Raw genomic sequence first — 22,512 nt, 5'->3', positions numbered from 1 at the left:
ACAATAATCATTATCCTCTCTGAAGTTATAGTTGGTCATATCTGTGGGCCTTAGCCAATAGGAAACTTCTTGAGAGTGGGATACATTTCTAATTCATATCATTCAGAAAAATCAACTACAGGTGAATTAAAGGCTTAAATACAGAAGGCAAAACTATGAAATTTTTGGAAGACAATGTAGGACAGTAATTGTGTGACTCTAATACAAGGAAGAGCTTCTTAAACAGATCACAGAAGGTGTAGACCATAAAGGAAAAGATTGACCGCTTTGACAGCATCAATTTGACAGCTTGTGTTTATGAAAAGAAACCATCAAGAAAGTGAACAGACAAGTCGCAAGTGAGAATAGATATTTTCAGTACGTATTATTGAGAAAGGATTGTATCTAGAAAGGTAAACAGTGACAAATCAGTAAGAACAATAGAAAAATGGGCCTGTGACCCAAGTAGGCATCTCACAGAAGAGGAAACCTGCATGCAGAGATTCTCGACTTCATTAGTAATGAGGGAAAGGCAGTTTAGGACCAACGTGGTGTATAGTTTCATAACATCGGGTTGGCAACAGTGTAAAAATCTGACGATGTCTGCTGTTTAGGAAGGTCGGGAATAACTGGAATGCTTACACACAACTGCTGGGATTGCAAATTGGTACCATAAGTTTGGGATTACGTAGTAAAGTTAAAGATGGATGTACACTTTGACCCAGTGATTCTACTCCTGGGTCTTTATCCTGGAGCAGTGCTTCTAAATTGTGTTTTCAGCATCTCACAGGAACTTATTATAAATGCAAACTTTGGGGCTCCACCCTAGACCTATTGAATCAGAAGCTTTGGGGATGAGCCAGCTTTCAGTCTTGACAAGCCGTTCAGGTGGTTTAATGCATGCAAAAATTGGCAAACTGCTGCCCCAGAGAAACGCATGTATGTGAGTGCCTGAGGACATGACAAGAATGCTCACAGTTGCACTGTTTGTAAAAGGCAAAAACTGGAAGCAGTGTCCATCAGAGGAGAATGGATAAATTCTATTCCCATAGTCTGGTGGATTCAGTGCAGAGAATGATGACAACGGACTGCCTGGCTTCTCCCTCAGCGTTTCCCCTGAGTTTTCTCCATCTTGACATACAAAGCAGACACTGTCTGGAGCCCTCGTGTTCCTCTGGGACTCGGGCTTCCCTCTGCTCCTCAGCCTGGAGAGGAGGAAGCCCACGTGTGGACTTCAGGAGATTCCCGACCGCGTTTTGTGGGCTAGCAAGTCCTGGGCTTGAAGTCCCCAGGGAATGAGCAGAATCCAATCCAGGTAGGACTGCCATGACCCAGACCCTTCAGGAAGGCAGGTTATGGTCCCCTAACCAGGCAGAGCACCATGACCAGCCGCGGGGTTTGTGGAGGGCGAAGGGAAGATGAAATGGGTCCTGGAAGAAGGTGCTTATAAATACCAGCTACCGAGAGGGAACCAGCTGCAAAACCGTGCATTTGATGAGTATGAGCATTATTTCTTGCTTCTGTTTGGAATAAGTTAGAGTGCATGATATATTTGTGTGTGAGTGAACATATATATATACCTCTCTCTCTAAAATTTATATCAAAGTAACATAAAGACTGATGAGATACAGGTGCTGCACATGTGGGCCTCTTTTTGCTGGCGATCAGTTCATTTTTGGCCATTGGAAGCCCAAAGAGGCAACGAGTTATTGTCCTCTGCCGTCTGGTAGGCTCATGAGAAACAAAGCACTGCAACCAAAGGGTCGGCTCTCAGGAGCCTCACGGCCCTGTGAGGGAAACCCCTTGGACACGGTGTCTGGGCCTGGACTAGCCTTGGGACTTGGCACTTCTTTTTCTGTTTGGCAGGAAGGTACAGCCGGCTCCGGCTTCCATTTAGAAAGTCACCTTCCTGGATGGCTGTGCCATACCAAGAAGGGCCTGGGCTGCTGGGAACCAGCATTCCTCCTCAGCTGCTGGCCGTACTGAGGAGGCCTCCCTGGCAGGGTTCACGCTGCTGTGTGTCTGGGTGACACTTGCAGCCATCAGAAAGGAGGGGAGAATTCAGAAGGGCCAAGCACTTCCTGTGGTCCTAGTCTTACAGGGTCTTTCCCCGGGTGGGTGGGGGGGGACGTTCAAAATGCCAGGTGGTAACCCTCTAGCTCCTGGTCACCGGGTGGGTTCTTGGAGTGAGCTCGGAGCAGTGTCTGCTCACCACCAGACTGGAACCATTTAAGTGTTTTAATTTTGTCAGGCTGTGTTTACCCGTCATCCGTTTGCTTGCGTTCCCTGCTGGACCCCTCAACCACCCTCCTCTCACGACTCATCTCTGAAAGCTTCCAACGGGAAAGATTCACACCCACACCATAAATGGAGCATAAGGCTGGGCAAGAGAACACAGCCCTCCGAGGGGCTGCATGGTTTATAGGCTCAGGTCCTCCTGCCCCGTTAGGATGAGTCAGAAACAAGATGCCTGAGTGTGTGAACAGGTGATTGCCTAAGACCACACACTTCAGAACCACAGGGGCCCAGATGTCACCCTGGGCAGCGAGGGAGAGTATAGGTCATTCTTTGGCCAGGATTATGGTCTCTTATGTTTGCAAAGCGGAGTCCACCCGTGATCCGTCAGACCCTGCCAGGGAGGAGTGGCCACGAGGTACGGGACAGAGAGGCTGAGGCATTCAAGGGAATTTCTGCCTTTCCAAGAATTGTAGAAGGAAGTGCACGGAGGCAGGGAATCCTGGTGGACAAGGAGCAGTGATCCTTGGGAAAGAAGCCCAGATGTAGCCTTCAAAGCTGCATCACAGATCTGTCCCCCTGGATACCAAACTTGCAGGGAAAGGAATTCAGAGCCATGGACCCGGATCCCAGACGATTCCAATCCAGGTGAAGGGTGAACATGGAGCCCCCAGAGGGGCCATGGGAAGGGAGGGTCCTGCCTGCCCTTAGTCCATCTGCACATGACCTTCTCCGGCCTTGACCCTCCACATGTACGTTTTGAGCTTTTACATCGTTCTCTGCACTTACAGCTGCTGCTGTCCAGAGCCTGATTAGAAAACGACAAGTTCCTAACATCTGGTGAAGAGGAACCTCCACAAGAGAAGCCGAAAACGTGGCCTCTCCTCCAAAGGGGTGCAAAAGCAGCCACTGTCCCTGGGCAGGGCGTGGTGCTGGCCCGTGCCATTTTAAAGACACCCGCATTCCAGTGGTTGTTGCTCTGCCTGTGAAAGTACCTCCAGCCTCTAAATGCCAGGAGTTCTGGGTGCTGTCTCTGCTCCTGGCCCACGTGAACCACACTGAAATGAACCCGTCCTCTGAGTAAGGGGGGCGCGGAGGTGTCCTTCAGTATCCAGGGAGTGTCCTGGCCCTTCTCCCTTCTCTCACATACAATAAGCCGAGACCCTGCAAGATTTCTTCATTCCAGGAGGAACGCGAGAGTCTGTGTCTCCTTGACACGAGCACAGGAGGGGCAAGAACCAGACCATGACTTGAAGGCTGGAACAGAAACAGGATTTTAACATCAAATTCAAAACTAGCACTAATTATTAACACCAAAGAAATACGGCCCCTTCCCAAGTGGTAAACAGGCGCTGGGGTGGAGATGCCAGGCATGTGGGGTGGGGTCGTCCCCTCCCTCTTGGGTTCCAGGGGTCCCAGGAAAAGGCTTAGAATGTTCTTCTCCCCATCAGCATGGGAGGAGCCGGCCTGGGGCCCCGCGTGTTTCCCAGCTGTGTCCCCGCCGCTGAAGAGCAGGCTGCACTCGAGCTGTTGGAAGGACCGGGATCTGCCACTGTTGCTGGGTTCTGCGTCAGGGGTCTGGTGACTGAAGAGAAGACACTGATGACTGGGGGGGTCACACCGGTATCCCAGCCCAACACCTCAGCCCTACTGCATTCTGCTCCAAACCTTGTCCTGAGTGTTCAGTCAACACTACCCCATTGTCCCTGACATGGGAGCTGGCATTTCGCTTCACCCATTTCACAGAAGAGGAAGCTGAGTCCCACAAAGGTCAAGGGAATTGTCCCTCACAGGCCTGGTCAGCAGTGGAGCTGGGATCCCCGTGCCGGCTGTCCATCTCCCTAGGCCCGTGCTTAGCCCGAAGCTTTCCTGAGCCCCTGGCTTCAGTCACTGCCTGTCTGGACACTCACCGAGCCCTGAGCTGAGAGATGCGCGGTTCTTCTTGGGCAGGAAAAACCGGCGCATCTTGCCGGCCCTCTCCTGTGGGGGCTCCAGGTGGCAGGACAGGCTGTAGCTAAAGGACAGAGTGGACTTTTCAGCTACCGGGAGCCACACCTCAGGTGACCCTCCCAGAGACGGCCAGCAGTTGGAGTCCCAGGGCCCCACGGGGGACCATGCGACAAGCCCCGGGACTGACCCGGAAGCCACGGGCACGGGCTCCCTGGAGCTGGCCATCAGAGAGAGTCCGCCTTGCCCTCACCAACTCCTGCCCCGCCTCACCTCTCATCCTCGCTGAGGGGCTCCATGGCCTGGAACCAGGCCCCAAATCGCTCCTCAGCCTCAATGTGGTAAAGATGGACTGCCTCCTGGAGCAGGAAGATCTGCTCGGTGACTTTGAATTCCTGGGAGAAAGGACATGATGCAGACGGGGCCTGGGTGGGGGACCGTGCTGGGGACTCAGACAGGTGAGAAGAGGGTCAAGGAGCTGGTCTGGGGTCTTGGCCCACATGGGAACCCTCCTTCCCTCCAATTCCGTGCAGGACTTGCTCGTTCTCACAGTTGGCTTGAAATAGCTCCTCCTGCAGGAAGGTGTCCTTGGTGCCAGCCCCTTCCCCCACGCACCAATGGGACGGCTTTCCCAGCTCTGGGTGCCGAACTCTCCCAAGGAAAGCAAGGCCCAAGGCATCGGGCCAGAGAAGGTCTTCCCCGGAGGAGTCTCTGATTGCCACAGCCCCACCCTCCGCACGGGGAGGCCACAGCTGCTCACCTCACTCCTTTTCTCAAAATTGATCTCATTTCCCTGGAAGGCAGAGAGCCAAAGTCCATGAGCAACAGCCCCCTTAGCCCATAGCTAGCCCCCGTCTCCACCCTTTCTCAGGTTGCACTACCAGCAGGGTCGACCAGGGAGCAGGCGCTACCAGAAACGGGAATGGGTCCCGGGCAAGACTCTGAGCTCCAGAGCAAGGAGGCCACGGGGCTATGGCTCAGGGACATTCTAAGACAGCCCTCTCTGACAGACAGACAGACTGAGGCCTCAGGCAGGAAGGGATGCTCAGCCACTCGTGTGCTTCCTGCCTTGGAGGGGCCTGGCTTCACTCCCTGCAGGGGCGGGGCCTGAGGGAGAGGCTGAGTCCAGCTCAGACACACCCTCCAGCAGCTCCGCAGTCAGGCAGCCTGGACTGGCGGCTCACCTGGATCCTATATTCACTCATCACTAAGATGGCCATGACACCCAGCTCCCGGGGTGGCTGTGAGGCCCTCACGAGAGGACTCTGCCAAGGGTTGTGAGCTCAGGCCTCAGTGCAAGTCTCTCCTCCCAAATCTCCGAATCCTGATCCCCAGCTCCACCTCCAGGCTCACTCACCTCCAGGTAATCCTCCATGTTGGTGTCCAGCAGCAGTAGGTAATTGAGGAATGTGCCAAGGAAGGGGATGAGCCCCTGTGCCAGCGGGGTGGAGACGGTGATGAGATCCCGCTCTCAGGAGCCGTCAAAGACCTCTCCTCCACTCCTCACCCCAGCCTCCTGCCCAGCCCAAGCTACCCACCTAGGCGGCCTCCCCCCAATTTCCTCCTCTTCTCTCCTCCAGGAACCCCAAACTCCTCCAGGCACCTCCCAGCAGCCGGCTCTGGCAAAACCCAGGGTCCGTGGTCCCCGCCCCTCCCTGTCCCAAATCCGTTGTGCGCCCATCCGTTCCAGGCCTCCTCCTGGTCACTTCCAATGCAGGCATTTCAGGTCTGTGGCACCAGGAGCAGGGCTGGAGGAGAAAGGCTCCCTCTCTGCTGGTAGAGACCTCCGGATAGGAAGGGGAGTCCCCTCTCCTGCTGATGAGGATTTTTAGGCTGCTTAATTTTAAAATGGCTTATCATGAGAATTTTTAGGCTGATTAGTTTTAAAACTACAGATGAGATTCAGGCTCCAAGGAGTGGAATTTGTTTGCCCCTTTGTTGGGAAACATTTACATTTCTAAGGGAAACCTCTATCTGTGAAGATGCCTCCCTCTCTCTGCCAGGAAGAAGGGGGGATGGTCTTATCTCTAGAAGCTCTTAATCAATGCCAGAGGCAAGAACTTAAGTTGGTTACTGTCTGGCAACCTCCTGTAACTGACCCTCCCCCCCACAAATCCTCCTTTGTCTTTAGCCAAGGATAAAATTCAAGTGGTGACTTCTGCCATTTACTCAGTCCGGTTCGATTCTTATCTAAAAGTTGTGGTACCGCCAAATGGCCAGACCATAGGGGCACTGACACCGTTTTAACTTTTTTACATATTCTTTGTCTTGTAAAGAGATAACTCACATACCTATGCTTTAAATTTAGCTCTAACCCTAAACTGGGGTCAGCAGCAGGAGCTCTGACTGCCCGTGGGTCCTGTCCCCATGCACCAGCTCTGCCTGCCCATGGGCTCTGTCCCCCTGCCAGCGGGGGCAGCAGAAGCGGCGGCAGCAGAAGCTCTGACTGCCCATGGGTCCTGTCCCCATGCTATTCCACTCTCTAAATAAAAGAGCACTACTGCCAGATCTTAAGAGTCTAAGAAATCTTTCTTTCGACTCCTCGGCTCACCGACCCCGCGTTATTTCTGGTTGCCCGTACGGGGATCTCGCTTCATCGGCTTGTGAGCTCGAGTTCTGGTAAGTGCCCTTTTTCCTTTCCTTGTGCCTTTCTCTTTTTCGAGGATGGATCTAAATTCACTTCTGCATCGGGAACTTTCTTGGATGGCTGTATGAATCCACGTTTGCTGCCCATGGCTACCCTATGGGGCAAATCGTGGCATTCAGCTTGAAGAGAATCAGTACCTTAAGCCTCGGGGTGGTGGAGAATGAATTAATCCATTCCTTCCTGACTCTATCTCTAATAGACAAATTTTACGTGGGCGGGGGTCGGCCACTTAAGTCATTAGGACGGCCGCCCATCTCCAAGACTCCCGTGGAAGGTTTCTTTTCCTAAGGCTGGAATTGGTATCCCTCCCTGTGGCACCTGACCACTCTTCGAACTGCGGGAAGGTCCCAATCGGGACTCCAGTTCAAGGAAAGTACCAAACTCTAACCTTTGGTGGAGTATGGGAACCCCTTCTTGGGAGAATGGCTCCAGGCTGCAATTGGGTAGAATGTCCCCCAGACTGGTGGAAAATTCCTCACTGTTTTTCTCTTTCCTTTATCCTGGGGACCATTCACCAGGCACCTATTACTGCCAGGCATAATAGGGAAGATGTTCAAGGGATGCCCCCATCATCCCTTGCTACAGGAACTCCATTGGGGGGATTTTTGAGGTAAGGGCTCCCTTTCTCTCTGGGACCATTCACCAGGCGCCTATTCCTGCCAGGCAGAATAAGGAAGATGTTCAAGGGATGCCCCCATCATCCCTTGCTACAGGAACCCCAATGGGGGAATTTTCAAGGTAATGTCTCCTTTTCTTACATCTCTCTTAAAGTTCTCCTTTTCTAACAACGGGTAGGACGCTGCCCTAGGTTACAATGGCCATTTTCATCTCCTTTTGAACTTTGCAACTGGGAAACAAAGAAATCTTTAAAGAGTAAAAGGCTCCACCCCTGGGAGCCCCAACTTTGGGTTTCTGGGCTTGATCACCCCAGCAACCCTAAGTGGGGGTGCCCTTTCTTCCTTCGGGAAGAAAGGCCCCGGGCCATGGTTCCTCATAAAGCTTTGTTTAATTTTCTCTTGCTATTCTGTCTCATGTGAATTTAATTCGTTCTCCGGCCGGACGAACCCACATTTGGGAAGAGGAAATGTCTTCCTCCCCTACAGTTTTGGTGCAGTCGGCAGAATAAAATTTCACTGGCTGGACACTGCTTGCTCCTGGACTGCTGTGGCCGAGAGATCCCGGACCCCTGACGAGAGCCGGCAAGAGGTAAGAGTTCTTAGCACGTCAGTCTCCCGGATCTCTGCCTGCAGGCTCCAGTGGAAGCAAGAGTGGTGAGTTTTTTTTTGCTCTTCTAAATTTAGATTAGCAGGAGAAAATGTTGGTAAGGCTAGCTTCTCGGATTCAGCAACTATACGATTTGAGTACTCACTGGTTGTAGATCCTTTTCCTCCCAGAGATAGACTTTTCCTTGTCTCTGTCTTTTTGTTTGTCATAAGACACAGGCATCTCTATAAGCCTGTTGTCTGGGCTTTTTGTCTTGTTCTATGTCTTGAGAGCTTGGTTTTTGTGACCTTTCTGGTCTCCGCCATCAGAGGATGCATGTACCGGCACGTATCTTGGCGGCCAGTCACATAGACTGGGGCTCTGGGGTCTTGAGAGCTTGGCTCTCTTTGTCCCTCTGTGTAAGCTCTTGGGGAAGTTTGTCATAAGAGGTCCCAATTGATTTCATAAGGGGCCTTTGTCGTCTCAACCTTTGTTGCTTGCCTTTACTTTCTTAGGCTATTTTTGAGAGTGAATTTTCTGGATCTCTTTTGGGGACGCCTCTTTGTCCTTGGTTAAGCTTTGGTTGAGTCGCTGTTAAGATCCTACTCGTCAATTGGGCCTGATCACCCCAGCAACCCTAAGTGGGGGTGCCCTCTCTTGACGGTTGACTCACTGAGTATTTTAGTCACCTCCTGAGCTGGTTATGAGGGTAGGAGGCCTGTGATTTATTCTGTGAACTGTCGTGCTAGCGTAGTGTGCCCCAGCACGGGAACTGTTGTGTGACTCTTATCTTGATAACCCTCTGGAAGAGGCCATGAGGGCGAGGTTTGAGCTCTTCTTTTCCTTTGTTTGTCTGTTTTGCTCATCATCTCTTCTGTTGTCACCAAGTCGAGGTTAAGTTCAGGCTAGACCTGAGCAGAACCTTGACCTTCTGTAAAATCAGAACTTAAGCCTTTTGCCAGGGACTTAACTCTCAACCTTGGCACTGGGAGTGCCTCCAGCCAGTTCCAGGCCTTTTTCTCCTGCTTCCCTACCTCAACTGTGCTGGCTCGGAGACAAAGTGCCCAGGCTGAGCGGGACTTGACTAAATCTTATAGCTATGTCAACACCCGCAATCGGCCTCTGGACCCTTTCTCCAGCTGCTGTCAGTCAGACACTGGCTTTACCGCCATGGGGCACGCCCTAAGCATCCCCAGAGACCCACCCTGCGGATGCATTCTAACTCCATCTGGGAGAAAACTTGAGGGGTTTCTCTGTGCCTTTGTGATGCAGTTGGACAGGTAGATCAACCTGGAAGGTAATTTGAGTTGCAGTCCAGTTTTTGGGAAATCAAGAGCAACTGTCCTTAGAAAATCCTTGCAAGACTGGAAATACAGCTCTAGAGGCAGTTCCGACTCCACCTAGTTCCTTTATCACGAAAAGGATTATCATCTCCCCTCTCCAGGAACTACTATCTAAGGCCATCACTAATTCCTAAGACTGAAGCAAAAAAGGAAAAAAGAGGAGGGGAAAGGCAAAACGGCCATAAGCGTGCCCTTGCAAAAAATCTAGTATCTTGAGTATCTTCTCCACAAATATTGGTAAAAAACAATAGCTGTAACAATAGCTGTGCAGTCTCTGTGTATGTGTGTCTATGTGTACGTTATATGTGTGATATTTTACCTCCGGATGGTATTACCAAAATTAAGAGCTCTGTTTAATTGGCTTAAAGTAAGCGCTTACATAAATTCTAAGTGTAGTAGAAATTAATCCAATGTCTTTCAAGTTAACGTGATGTGAATTAACCTTTAGTAAATGGAAGCTTGTTTTAAGTTTGTTGGTTTGATTGAAAATAGTCTTGTTGTCAGAGTTGTCGGTATTTGCATATGATGCAGGCATGCAGCCTGGGTTTCATAGTCAAATACGTTCACGTTGTCTGTTAGAAATTCCTCAGCAAAATAATAGCTTTAAATGATGACCAGTTTTGTCTAATGTCTCGTGATGTTTTTGTAGCTAATCTGAACATAATTGTTGGAAACAAACAGTTTAAATAGATAAAAGTGGGTACAATAACGGTTTTATGGTCTGTATACTTGGGAAGAGAAACCAGCTTTGAAATTCTTTTGGTAACAATCTTGAGTTTTGCCAAGTTAAGTGAATGTTAAAAATCTGAGTATCTGGGTCGTTTTTGAATTGGATAGAACACTGAAACATTATTGCTAAACGTACCTAAGTTATTTACTTTTGGTGTCTTATTGTAAAGAGGCTAAAAGCGTTTGGGTCTATTAAAAAGCGTGCCTTGTGTTTTATTGCGAAGCGGCGTGTTTCTAGAAATTAGAAAAAGTGTTTAGAATGCTGATATAAAAGATTGCTTACCTTTTCAGTGTTTACTAGGGTCTGTTAAGGGTTAAAAGTTATTAACCTATGTAATTAAAGCTACTGGGAATTAATAAAGAAAACAGCTCTGTATTCAAGGAAAGTAAGGTGTAAGTTTTCAGTAAAGAAGGTATAAAGAATGGAAGTATTTTTGTTTGATGGGTTAAGAAAGATAAATTTGTCCTAAAGTACTAGAAAGGAAAAAAGAAAGACTTTGGGACAAATTCTGAAGGCAAAAAGAAAGTTGTAGAAGGTTTGTGAAGGAGAAATTCTGAAAGGAGTTTTATGACTGGTGAAGCAGACCAAGATTAAAGGTAAATTCAATTAAGTGAATGAGTTTTAATGTTAAAAATAAGCTGGTACAGAAATTAAAATTTGGTTTTCTCTCAAAGGATAATTTTCTTGAACTTTTGGCCTGCTCTAACTCTACCTAAAAGACAAATCTGTTTTGTTAAAATAATGACTGAGGTCACTCTTAAGATTTTTGACTCTTTCTGTTATCACTTTGAATAGATACCTGAGCAGTATTTCACAGTGAGCGTTGTTTGAACAAGTGTTTTAAAGTCTTTTGATATTTTTGACAAGCTTCTCGTCAAAAATATTCAAGTCCTGAGTAAAAGGGTTTCTTTTGAAAATACTAAATTACATGGGAAGCATTGTCAAATAAGCTGATAAACTTTCTTAGGTAGTACTATGTGGGTAAATGTTATTGATATACGTGTCTTAACATTATATAGCATTCCTAAAATTCTGATCTGTCCTGGTTATGGTCGTAATTCCAATTGTTATCTTGAAGTGTTGTACAGAGGTAGCCAAGTTTCTTTGTCAATTGCCCTTTTGAGTCTTTTGTCCATTCACAGATAGTTGCTGTTTTACTGATGCTTTTTGCTTTTGCAAATGTTTCGTGTTCAGAGAAATTCCTGGAAAGGATTATGACAAAGGTTCTAAACTGTATGTTTCTGATAAACTTTCAGAGTGTAAAACTGAATTGGGTAAGAAATTACAAAATTCTAACAGAGAAACTGTGCTCATAGATCTGCTAACAGAAGATTAAACTCAATAGTCAATTATACAGGACTGTGTGAACTGATGAGGATGATTATAATTTTTTATGACTTCTGTTTGAAATATTCTTGAGTTTTGATGTGTTGTTTTGTTTTCTCATATTTAAGGAAATCTTTTTCTCTTTTATCTTATGCTAACTATGACTTAGAGCAATTTGGTGAAATTATACCTTTATGAGCAAAACTGAAACATTTATCTTTTTCTCCCTACCTGATCCCTCCAGAATTTAGAAACTTTGTGAGTGAGTATGGTTATTTCGTGGCAATATAGTTATTTGCATAAGTTCAATAAGAATCTCTTCTCCTTATAACAGGACACATTGGTTATATTACAGGCTTTGACTGGAATGTCATATTTGAAACATACAGGCTCAGATATGACAAGACAGCTTTTCAGGAACAAAGATTGGACTTTCTGGAATACAGCCACTTGGAATCATGGGCCTGGTACCTTGTTTACAGAGATTCTGGCAATCTTACCCGGTAAGTAAGGAAGCTTGCTTATCTGGCAGATGCAAGGAACCTCAGAATATTTTGGAGGACCTCGAGGAGAGAGGAGTCCACCCAAATCTAGAGGTACTGCAGGCAAAATCTGACAGCATGTCCTTGGCTTGGCTTTTCTGGCCTCGAGAGGCCTTTACAGTTCAATCTGAGATTCCTCATAAAAAATTCCAGCAAAGCAGATTTAAAAAACCGGTATAATCAATTGCCATTCTTGCTGCACTTATGTAAATAATTGGACCAAGTTTTATTGAAACTACACTTATTTTGCAAACCAGTTTATCTTAATTTGGCTATCTTTTGTGAAAATGAGGGTGATTTTAGAGAGAAAAAATTATGTTTCATTAGAAACTATAGTACGCATTTATGGATATTAGATTCTAACTCTTCTCCTCTACAAGATTCATCTATATTACTAATCATAATGTCTCCTTGTGGCCATCTGTCTCTGACACCTGGGAGAACCCTGGCCACAATCAAACCTTTTCCTTCAATACTACTGCCCAAACACTAACTAGATTTGCCTTGTCACAAGTGGATCATGAACAACAAGTTCCAAAGGTAAAGTCCCCAACTTATCAATATACACAGGATGGACTATATCAAATTTGGGACGAATATATTTGGCTCACTCCTACTAGTGGTCAACTCAGTCAAAAGGCCACTATATGTTGGGAACAAACCAATCACACCTGTGATACGTGGCCTAATAGCACCCGACCTATGGGACAAATTCCCCGTCATATGTGTTCTCATATCATAAGCTTAAAAAATACTGATTGGTTTGGGACTGACTGGGATAGACGGCCAAGCACACGTTGGCTAGCCCCTAATGGCACTCAGTGGTTATGTGGCTCCAACTTACGGCCTTGGCTACCACCTCGATGGATTGGACGATGCACCCTAGGTTTCGTCTGGATGCAAGGTAGAACTACATTTACTATATCTCCTCCTGCTAACCTACCCAACCTGCAACAGCGCTGGACCCGCTCTGTCTTCCACTGGTATGACCACGTTGCCTCAATTTTCCTTCCCCAGTTAGGAATCGAAAGTGTCATCTGGCACATGGAAGCTCTAAACAAATTTACTATGAAAGCATTAAATGATACACAACATAGCCTTTCGCTGCTCCATTTAGAAGTGTCCCAAATGCGTAAGGCAGTCCTCCAAAACCGAATGGCACTGGATGTCTTGACAGCAGCGCAAGGGGGTACTTGTGCCATTATAAAAACTGAATGTTGTGTTTATATTCCTGACTACCATCGGAATATCTCTGGCTTCCTATCTGATATGAGCCACCAAGTTAAGTCCATGTCTGACCCTACCCTATCTCTAAATGATTGGTTGAACTCTTGGTCAGGTCCAGGTTTCTGGACTACTATCAAAAGCTTATTCATTGGGTTAATCATCTTGCTTGTATTTCTTATTATAATTTGATGTCTATTTCGTTGTTTGTCTTCCACATGTCAACGAAGTTTCACCTCCTGGACCTCCTCTCATCAAATGATTCTCTCGTCGCCAGAGGATCTGTACACCTTGTCAGCCTTGTACGCCACGGGTGCAGCCTTCCGCTCCGCTAAGCCTCCTGCCTGTACCCATGGCCCCATTTAGGGACAGCTCTACGACCTTGTACAGCCGGAAGTAGTTACAGAAGACTGACCATCGTCCATATCCCCAAAAGATTTCGGGGCCAAAATGGGTTCGGGGGGTTTATGATGAGAATTTTTAGGCTGCTTAATTTTAAAATGGCTTATGATGAGGATTTTTAGACTGATTAGTTTTAAAACTACAGATGAGATTCAGGCTAAGAAATCTTTCTTTCGACTCCTCGGCTCACCGACCCCGCATCACTGCGACTCCTGGGCCCCTCCTCCACAGGCACCCTTACCTTCTGGGCACCTATGGGGCCCGCCTCCAGGCTGGTCAACATAGAGGTCGCCTCCTGCCAGGGTGTTGACAGGGCCAGTGAGCCGATGCTGCCCTCCAAGAGTCCTCCCAGACCCCTCCCAGATCAGGGACCCTGGACATGTGGCCCCAGTCACCTGGTGCCCCTGCGGCTCCCACCTCCAGGGTGCTCTGACTCCAGAGCCATCCCAGCTCCAACACTCACTCCTGTGTGACCTTGGGCCCGCCCAGGCCTCCCTGAACCTGTTACCTCGTCCGGAAGGTTTGAGGAACTCTGTCTGCCTCCCACAGTCTCCTGAGGCCCAAGCGTCATCTGACCGTCATCACTGCTCTCCGCTCAAGCCTGCCTTTGGAGCCAGGTCCAAGCTCCCCACATTCCTCCCCACCCTTGAGCCTCGTCACCCACTGTGAGGCCTGCACCACGGCTCATCTCCCTCTGGCTCCCAGATGAGGAGACCAAGGCCCACACAGGGGCAGGGACTTGCTCAGGGGGCCCCAGAGGAGAGGCTGCTCCCCCTCCGAGCCACAGGCCCTGTCTCCTCTGCCTTCACACCACCCTCTGCCCAGCCGCTGACCACAGTGCTGTCCTCGGGACTCTCAGGCTGTGTTCGGGCCCCCAGCTGGGCCGAGCCATGGATGGAGGGAGATGAGGTGTCTCAGGAGGCCTGGTCTAGTGGCTTCTGCCAGCCCCAACCCCCAGGAGTCTCTGATCCCAGGCCGAGGCCAAGGCCTTGCTAAAGCCCTCAGCTCCCTAGGATCCCCTCAGGGAGTTCCCCTGCACAGAATTCTTTCTTCATCCGCTCAGGATGGGGACCCCGAATGCCACGTCTGACTAGCAGGGGAGGGGGCGGCCAGGGCACTGCGGGGTGGCATTTGCTTTCTGTTTTACGAGGAAACTTCTGACGTCTGGGCAGGAAGGATCCCTGAAGAAGCCATCAGTTCCCTGGGCACTTGCCCTTGCCCTCCGGGGCACATGTCATCGCCAACAAGGACCTGGGTGAGCATCCCACTGGGACTGTCTGCAGCGCCCACTTTAGGGGCCAGAGTGGGGAGTCACCGAGGGGACACAGATCTGTCCCAGGTCCAGTGTCCGTCCCAAGGCTGGGAAGCCCCTGAGTGCCCCCGGCCCGTGGGATCCGGCAGTGCCCATCCCTCAGGCAGGCAGGGTGCCCTTCTTGCGAGGCACAGTGAAGACAGAAGGAGCAGTGGGGCCCTGGCTTCCTGAGCACAGACTGGGCTGCCTTCGGAAGAGAGGAAGCCCGCCCACTCGCTCCAGCCAGTGGCCAGGAGGAAGATGCAGGGCAGCTGATGGAGCAGCATGGAAGCCAGACACCGGCACCTTCTGCCAGGTCCTCAGCCTCCTGGAACAGTCCAGCCCGCACCATTCTATCCCATGCCCCTGGCCTCCTGTCCCAAACTGCCCCCACCCGCCCATGGAGCTAGCACATCCCTCTTCCTGTCCATCTTTTCCTGACCAACTTCACGTGACAGGAGAACCAAAGCTCATCCTGCCGGGTCCCCTCCCCTCTCGCTCCCCCTCCTTCCAGATGCGCAGCCTCCGTCTTACCTTCACCAGCTGCCTCCTGCTCACCCACTGGTCTTTGATGAACCTCTTCAATTTGCGAGAGCTCTTCCTGAGGGGAGAGGAAAGAAGGAAAGAAAACCCGGGGCGGTTGAAGGCGAAATGCCTTTTGTTGAGAACCCGGAAGGTTCAAAGGGCCTGGGGCCTGGACGAGGGTTTTCCCTGGGTTCTTCGGAGCTCTGAGGTCACCGTGGGACTCGGGTGGAGGCTCTCCTGTGGTCACCTGGGGCCTCCATTCCCACTCCGACTGAGCACATTGTTTCTAACAGTGTTGGTTGCCGATGAGGGCTCCGTTGCTGCGAAGTACACCCTTGGAAATCTCCAGTGTGGCTCAGTCCAGGATGTGCCAAGGGGGGAACCTGACTCCTGAAGCAGAACCACTGCCTAGGGTCTCAGAGAGTCTCAGAGACCCGAGAAAGGAGGCCAGTCCCCATCCCTAGGGTCCGCTGCCTCCCAGATGGTCCTAGCTGAATGAGGGGTCCATGGCAGTCGTACGGGGGATGTCTGGTCCGCCCTGGTGGTGCTTGGATGGAGCACGGCCTACCCACCTGGCAACTCGTCCCCATGTCTTTTGCAGACGGCCGATGGAGGGGCTCTGCAGAGCAGACACGATGGCACGCAGGGACGCATAATTTCCAAGGACTCGGCACTCCTGAGGAAGGGAAGGGAATGAGCTGCGACGGCGGGCTGGAGCCCTGCTTCCTCTGGCTTGTGTCCCCTCATGGGCTTCTGCTGTCCTGGATGAGGCAGATGCCCAGGGAAGCGAGGGAGGGCACACCTGGGAGCTGATGAGTAACGCTCGCGGGCAGGAAGATTTTAGCTCAACCCAGGGCGGGAAGGGAGCTTCCCACCACTGGGACCAGCACTCAAGGTCAGCAGGCCCTTGGCAGCAAGGGGCCTAGGACTTTGCCGAGGCCCAGACCACCGACTTCAAGGCTGAAAGCTGCGAGAGGAGAAGGGGCAGTCCCTCTGATTCCAGGGAGGGGCTCCCTGGGCCCTGCCACTGCTTACCTTGGCCACCTGAATCCACAGCTCGACGACTCTGGCCCTGTCCTGGGCCGTCGTGCTGAGGTCCCCAAGGCACGTCGTGATGACACAGCCGGACACGTGAAGAAACTGGTTGATAGTGGCCCCAACGGTGGGAGCCAGGTACTCCTTGCTCCCATTGGGCCGCTGGCACCACACAAAACCCAGGCAGTGGCGGGGCTCCACCTTCTTGAACAGCTCCTGGGGAGGATGGGGACTGTCACCTGACCCTGCCACACCCGAGCTCAGAGTCTGCGGGCCCCCGCAGCCCCAGGCAGGAGGCACTGGTCAGCTGCAGCTCAGGAACCTGAGGAGGTGGCCTGAAGCTTCTGGGAGTCTCTGGGTTTTGTCTGTGTCCACTGAGGCCGCCCAGCGCAGGATGACCGAGGACCCAATAGGGGCGGGGAAGAGAAGTCCCATTGGCTCGCAGCCCAGTCTTGCTTCCCCCAAGCAAGCTTCCCCAGAACACGGCTCACACCTGCCCATCTCAAGGGGCATCTTCCACCCGTTCCCATCACCCTCTGGTCCCACTCCCCTTTCAGATGCACGTTCCCCCGAGGCAGCAACAACCGTGGGCTTTGTTTGCCTGTCTTCCATGTAGGTAAGGACGCACTAGGTGTCTAATAAGTACGGAGGCTGTTGAGGCCTCCTGGGCCGATGGGTGAGTGACCCAGGACTTGGCAGCACTCCAGTGAGCTTCCCTCCCCCACCAGAGGGCTATTCTCTGCCCCGCTTCCTCTCTGTTCGACCTCCTCCATCTGCACAGCCACTCTGCCCAGCAGGTGCCCTTAGTGTGCTCTCTACTGTCCATGTGGGGACAGCAAAGACTTGGGGGCCAGAAGGTGGCCCAGGTCACCCGGTGGGTAAGTGGGGGAGCTGTGACTTGCACCCACATCGTTGGATTGCGGCTGAGGGAACAGGAGGTCTGGGGCAGCTGATGGCCCACCAAGGCGGGCCCGCCCCACCTAGCCCAAGAGCCCCGCTGCTCACCGCATCCATCCGCGTCAGCTGCTCGGCCACCAGCTTCGGAGGGAAGTCCAGCAGCTTAGGCCTCTCCTCTCTCAGCTCGGCGCTCACTTCTGCGGTGACTTCGGCAGCTGGAGGCAGAGTTCGTCCAAAAGTCAATGGCGCATCTTGCTCCAGCTCAGAAGCTGGCACTGGGGCTGAAGCTGATGGCGCTCGCTCCGGCCCTGGAGAGGCCGATGGAGGTGAGGCTGCTGGAGGTGAGGCTGGCGGTGGTGAGGCTGCCTCCAGCTCTGGCGCGGACGGTGGAACTGCAGCTGGAGCTGCCTCTGGCCCCGGAGCTGGCCCTTGCTGTGGCTCTAGAGCCGGCAGGAGCTCTGGAACTGGCGCTGCAGCAGGAGAAAGAGAAAGTTTCAGCTACGTACCCGACTTTACAAGACAGGAGAGACTCCGCTGTCTTGAAGGGAACCCCACCGCAGACAGTCTTCCCAGACTGCAGTCCCCTCACCTTCCAGCTCTGCCCTCCTGGGCCCCAGATGTTGCAGCTGGACCTGGGGAAGGTAGGCAGGGCCTCCCAGGTGCGACCCAGGCCAGATGACACGCAGAGAGGCCAGCCGCATCCTGAAAGAGGGAAAGGGCATGGGCTCCCAGAAATCCTGCATTGGGTCCAGCCAGGTGCCCACCATAGAAGACGTGGTACTGGGCGGAAGCAGTTGGGCCACAGAGCCAGAGGCCTGGCCGTCACTTCCACACTGTCCTCCCAAGGCACCCTGCTTTGGGTCTGGGCCCTGTGCCTGCCCCTTTCCACCAGGGGGGAATCCCACCCCGGTGCTGACTCCTGTGTGGCCATCCTGGCAGTGGCAGGCCTGCTCATCCAGCAGGTGGAACACGGGGTTTGTGTGAGTCTCTTCTTCCCACTGCCACTCTTCTCGCAAAGAGCCTGGATACAGTCCAGCCCAGCCCTCCACGCCCTTGTGCAAGTGGTCTGAGGACTGAGGCCGATGTGTGAGCGGCTCGCTCACACCCCTTCTCTTCTGGGCCTGCTGGTGGTGGTCAGAAGGGGTGGATATGGAGAAGGGGAAGCGGAGGGAGGCGGGACTGTGGTGGGGATGGGTCGCTAGGGAACAGCTCAAGCCAGCCTCCCCTCTGGTTCCCAGGGGCTCTGGGACCCCACCCACAGCTCTCTTTCAGTCCTGTCCCCTTGGAGTAGAAGCCATCAGACCTCAGCCCTCCCAGAGGAATCAAAAGATGAGTGAGATCAGAGTTGTGCCGGGCCCGCCCCAGCCACAGTCCTCTGTCCTCTTGTTCTCCCCCAACCCTGTTCTGTGGAGACAGGAGGCCCTCGTCTGGCACTCAAAGAACACTCAGGTCTTTAGTTGGCGCTGGGGTCCATCATGCATGAGAACGTGGGAAGAGGCCTCCAGTCGTAAAGGAGCATAGGAGGGCATCCCCTGGGACAGGCGGGGGACAGGATCTGTGGATGATATGGTGTGTGACTATCTGAGTCTCAGGCTGCTGGGGGGGGGGGTCCAGGGGCTGTGTCTGCTTCATTCACTGCGTTGTGCCAAGTGTCTCTAAAGCTCCTGCATGTCACAGGTGCTTAATATACGGTGTTCTCGAATGAACTCCAACCAGAAGCATCCCCGGTAGCTGAGTGGGCCTGGGGCCCCTCCGCGGCCCCGGAGACCCCTCCTTGGCTACTCCAAGGACCCTCCCCACGACCAGCTGGATGGAATCCCACACTCCCTGCCAGAGTGCTTTCCGTGTGCCTTTGCAAACTCAGAAAGGCCCCATCCCAGCGATGGGGGAGCAGACTGCTCTTCATCGGGGAGAGGGAAAGAATAACCAGGAACAACCACGGCACGTCTCTCAGCCCCTTCTGTAGAGCCAGGCCCCAGGGAAGCACCTGCCGTGGCTCATCCCATTCGTGCCCACCAGAACCCACTCCCACTCCACTTTGCAGAGGAGCAATCGAAGCTCAGAGAGATGGAGGGCCGTTTCCAAGACACACAGCTGGCAGGGGGCAGAGTCACCACTGTGCTGAGGAGGGGCTGGGCACTCACGTAGCAAGTAGGTGGTCCAGGACCCCGTGGGAGGTGAGGACAGCCGCGCAGTCGAACATGATGGTGGTGACGCTGGCCATGTTTCGAGGCGCCAAGGCTGCTCCCATGGACTGCGGCAGCCTCTCCAGCAGCCCTGCCTGGAGGGCCCGCATCCTGCAGGCCTCATTCCGCTGCCCGAGTGACTCTCCACGCTGGGTGAGATGAGGAAGGACACAGAGGCACCAGCACCAGCGTGAACCTCCAGGAAGTCAAGGTCTGGAGGTCCCCCAGGAACTGTGAGCCCCTCAGGGATGTGTGCAGAGGAGGGACAGGATTGCCCACAGCCAACCGGTTTCCAAGCTTGAAAAGTCCAATTTGAGTTTGGGCAGGGGAGGATTATACGATGAGTTCCTCAGGACACTTGGTTGGCTTGGCAAGGACAGACCGCCCCGCACCAAAGCGTGCATTAAGAGCACTAACCAGCGAATCCAACACAAACATCCCCATTCTAGAGATGAGAGGATGGAAGCTTCGGGCTGCCAAGTGGCTGCTCAGGGTGCTGTGGGTCGGAACTGAGAACCGCCCTAAGCCAGGGCTGCAGGACTCCCCCGCTCCCCCACCTGAGGCTTCATGTGCTCCTGACATGAAGGGAAATGTCTGGGGGGAACCTCAGCCCTCCCCAGTCGGGAGACAGTGCACAGGCAGACAGACGCTGTGAGGATCTGGCTGACTACAAGAAAGGACGCTGGTTTTTCTTTCTTTGACACGAAAGGGAGGTTTGAGACCCTCGTTACAGAGGTCTCAGATTCAGAAAATGGCAAATTTCAAAGATGCCCCTGGCCGAGTGTGAAGCGCAAACATCAGTGTTTTGTCTACTCCGCCTAGGGTTAGGAAAGAGCGACTTCCCACCCTCCTAGGTAGCTGGTGAGGAGGCGTGGAAGTCCAGATGCCTTTGGGACTGGGCCCTTGGGACACTCCAGTGGGAAAGCCCTGGGCGGGTCCAGGGGAGGGCTCTAGATTTGAATCTGGATTGTGGACACACCCCGGTGACCTCAGGGCCCCGGGTGTCACTCACTCTCACCTCAGTCCAGCCCCGGGCAAGGTCGGCGGTCTGCTGCACTTGCCCCCTGTCCAGGGAGATGGAGCCGTAGGACCCATGCGCCAGCTCCTGGACCATCTCCTGGGTGGAGCTCTGCAAAGACAGCGTCCGGTGGCCGCGGCGGCAGGTAGCAGGGGCCTGCCTGCACTTGCCCACAGGGGGAAAACTCTCCCGCACACCGAGCACAGACTGAGGGGCATCCGCATAGACCTCCAGAGAGGGAGCGAATGAGATGACACCTCATGGGCTTGGGATTCACCTACGGGTAGGGCAGCTTGGCCCCCAGCACTCACCTTCCATCCTGCCAGCCACCACCTGGGATATGAACACGACATACCGCCAGGCTTCCAAGCCCTAACCGTCTGCTCCCGTCCAGGGTAGCTCCACGCTCATCCCTGCCTTCCGTCACTCCATGCCCGCCAACACACACACACAATAAGGGTCAAGGGGTGTGGGGCTGCCCGCATGGGAGGGTGGGATCACACTTGTGGCCTGACCCGGAGTGGCCCGCCCTGGGCTGCCTTCTGTTACCTGAGGGTTCCTTCTTCCGAACGGCCCGAGGTCTTGGAGGTGCGGTCTCAGCCAATGTCGACAGCGACGGAAAAGATTGTCGTTCTTGGCTTTCCGTGCGCCAGAGCCTCGCAAAGAGGGGATACATGAACACATCCTCCTGTGTCGAGTGTCTCTGGTCAAATGGGCTATGTGTACAAAATGGCTGCCTGGTGACCAGAGTTCTAAGTTCTGTTGGGGTCGGTCGCCAAGGAAGTGAGGTCATGTCTCCAAGGTTCCAGGATGGGGGGCCCTTCCCTCCATCAGACCCACCCAAAGCCCCCTCGGGGCTGTTGACCGCTCACCCTCCTTGCCCGTGTCATCTCCCGAGCTGTACAGAAAGTTCCATCACAGCCCTCCCCACAGCTCCTTGGGATCGGAACCAGCGCCCCAGCTTTGAAGAGAGAGCGCCCAGTTCGGATCTCCTTTTTCCTAGCAGTTCTGTGTCCTGGAAAAGCCACTGTGCCTCTCAGGGCCTCCCCAGTCTCCCAACCTGCACGATGGGATGGCGCTAGAAACACATTCCTAGGGACGTCTTCGGGTGGACATGTGGTAACGCCTCCCGTATCTGGGAGGTGGTGCCACCTGGGTCTGGTCCCCGAACTTAGAGGTGGAAGAATTACAAGAAGGGGTGGATGCAGTCGGGAATACCTCTCCAAACAGGCCTGGATTCCAGCCGTGTGATTTGGGAAAAGTCACTGCCCCTTGGGGGCTCATTGTCAGGTCTGCACCTTCAAGGGTTGGAAGTTCGAGGAAATTCAGATATTGTCATTCACTAGCATTCAACCTTTCCCAGTCTCCTGTTGGCCTTAGAACCAGACCCAAGCGCCTCATTGTCGGCCTATGTGGTGGGCAGCCTCCACCAAGGCTCCCAGCGCTCCCTCCCTCCTGCTGTGCACATCCTTGTGGAACCACTACATCCTGAGTAACTGGTTTCTGAGCGATAGAATACAGCCCAGCTGATGGAATGTCACATCCCAGTTTTAATTACAAAAACTCTGTCACTTCCCTCTTGCTTGCTTTCCTGAGTTCCCTCCCTTTATCTCCCCCTCTGTTTCCATCTCTTGAGCGCTCTCTCTGTCACATTTCTGGAAATGAGATAGCAAGTGGCGATGATTTCAGTTGCCCTATGTAGAGGCCAAGGGAGGAGAGATCTGAGGGAGTGCCCAGCCAACAGTCACGTGGAAACTCAGACTCTCAGTCCCAATGACTCCTGACACCACCCGTGTGAGTGACTTGGGAGCAAATCCTCCCCTAGTCTAGCCTCAGTTGAGACTGAAGGTCCTGCTTCACGGAGACCTGGAGGCAGAGGCTCCCAGCTAAGCCGTGCCCAATGCCTGGACCACGGAAACCGGGAGAAGTTCAATATTCGTACTTCAGAGGTGCAACTTTTGGGAGCAATGTTGTGAGAGAGA

General features: G+C 52.6%; 1 protein-coding gene and 1 long non-coding RNA gene across 3 annotated transcripts in view; one reads left to right on the top strand and one right to left on the bottom strand.

Moving 5' to 3' along the window:
* Positions 1 to 13,729, top strand: part of LOC138915520 (uncharacterized) — a 37,022-nt gene extending 23,293 nt beyond the window's left edge. For both annotated transcript variants that reach the window (XR_011421579.1, XR_011421578.1), the window contains one exon: positions 3,006 to 13,729. This is a non-coding gene — a long non-coding RNA (uncharacterized lncRNA). The remainder of the gene's footprint in view (positions 1 to 3,005) is intronic.
* LOC106780978 (ral guanine nucleotide dissociation stimulator-like) lies at positions 2,204 to 21,264 on the bottom strand. Its single transcript, XM_070222228.1, has 13 exons — positions 21,080 to 21,264; positions 20,531 to 20,641; positions 19,471 to 19,661; positions 17,916 to 18,028; positions 17,435 to 17,796; positions 16,430 to 16,645; positions 15,967 to 16,070; positions 15,404 to 15,470; positions 5,519 to 5,593; positions 4,922 to 4,954; positions 4,435 to 4,556; positions 4,125 to 4,228; positions 2,204 to 3,799 (listed from the first exon to the last, which is right to left on the bottom strand). The coding sequence occupies exons 1-13, from the start codon at positions 21,212 to 21,214 to the stop codon at positions 3,642 to 3,644; spliced, it is 1,791 nt and encodes a 596-aa protein (XP_070078329.1). The 5' UTR covers positions 21,215 to 21,264; the 3' UTR covers positions 2,204 to 3,641.
* Positions 21,265 to 22,512: the final 1,248 nt, after the last annotated feature.

The sequence above is a fragment of the Equus caballus genome, chromosome 9 (genome assembly GCF_041296265.1).
Source record: "Equus caballus isolate H_3958 breed thoroughbred chromosome 9, TB-T2T, whole genome shotgun sequence".
NCBI classification, from domain to species: domain Eukaryota; kingdom Metazoa; phylum Chordata; class Mammalia; order Perissodactyla; family Equidae; genus Equus; species Equus caballus.
Note: the sequence above shows the minus strand (reverse complement) of the source record. Positions and strands in the feature narration are given on the sequence as shown.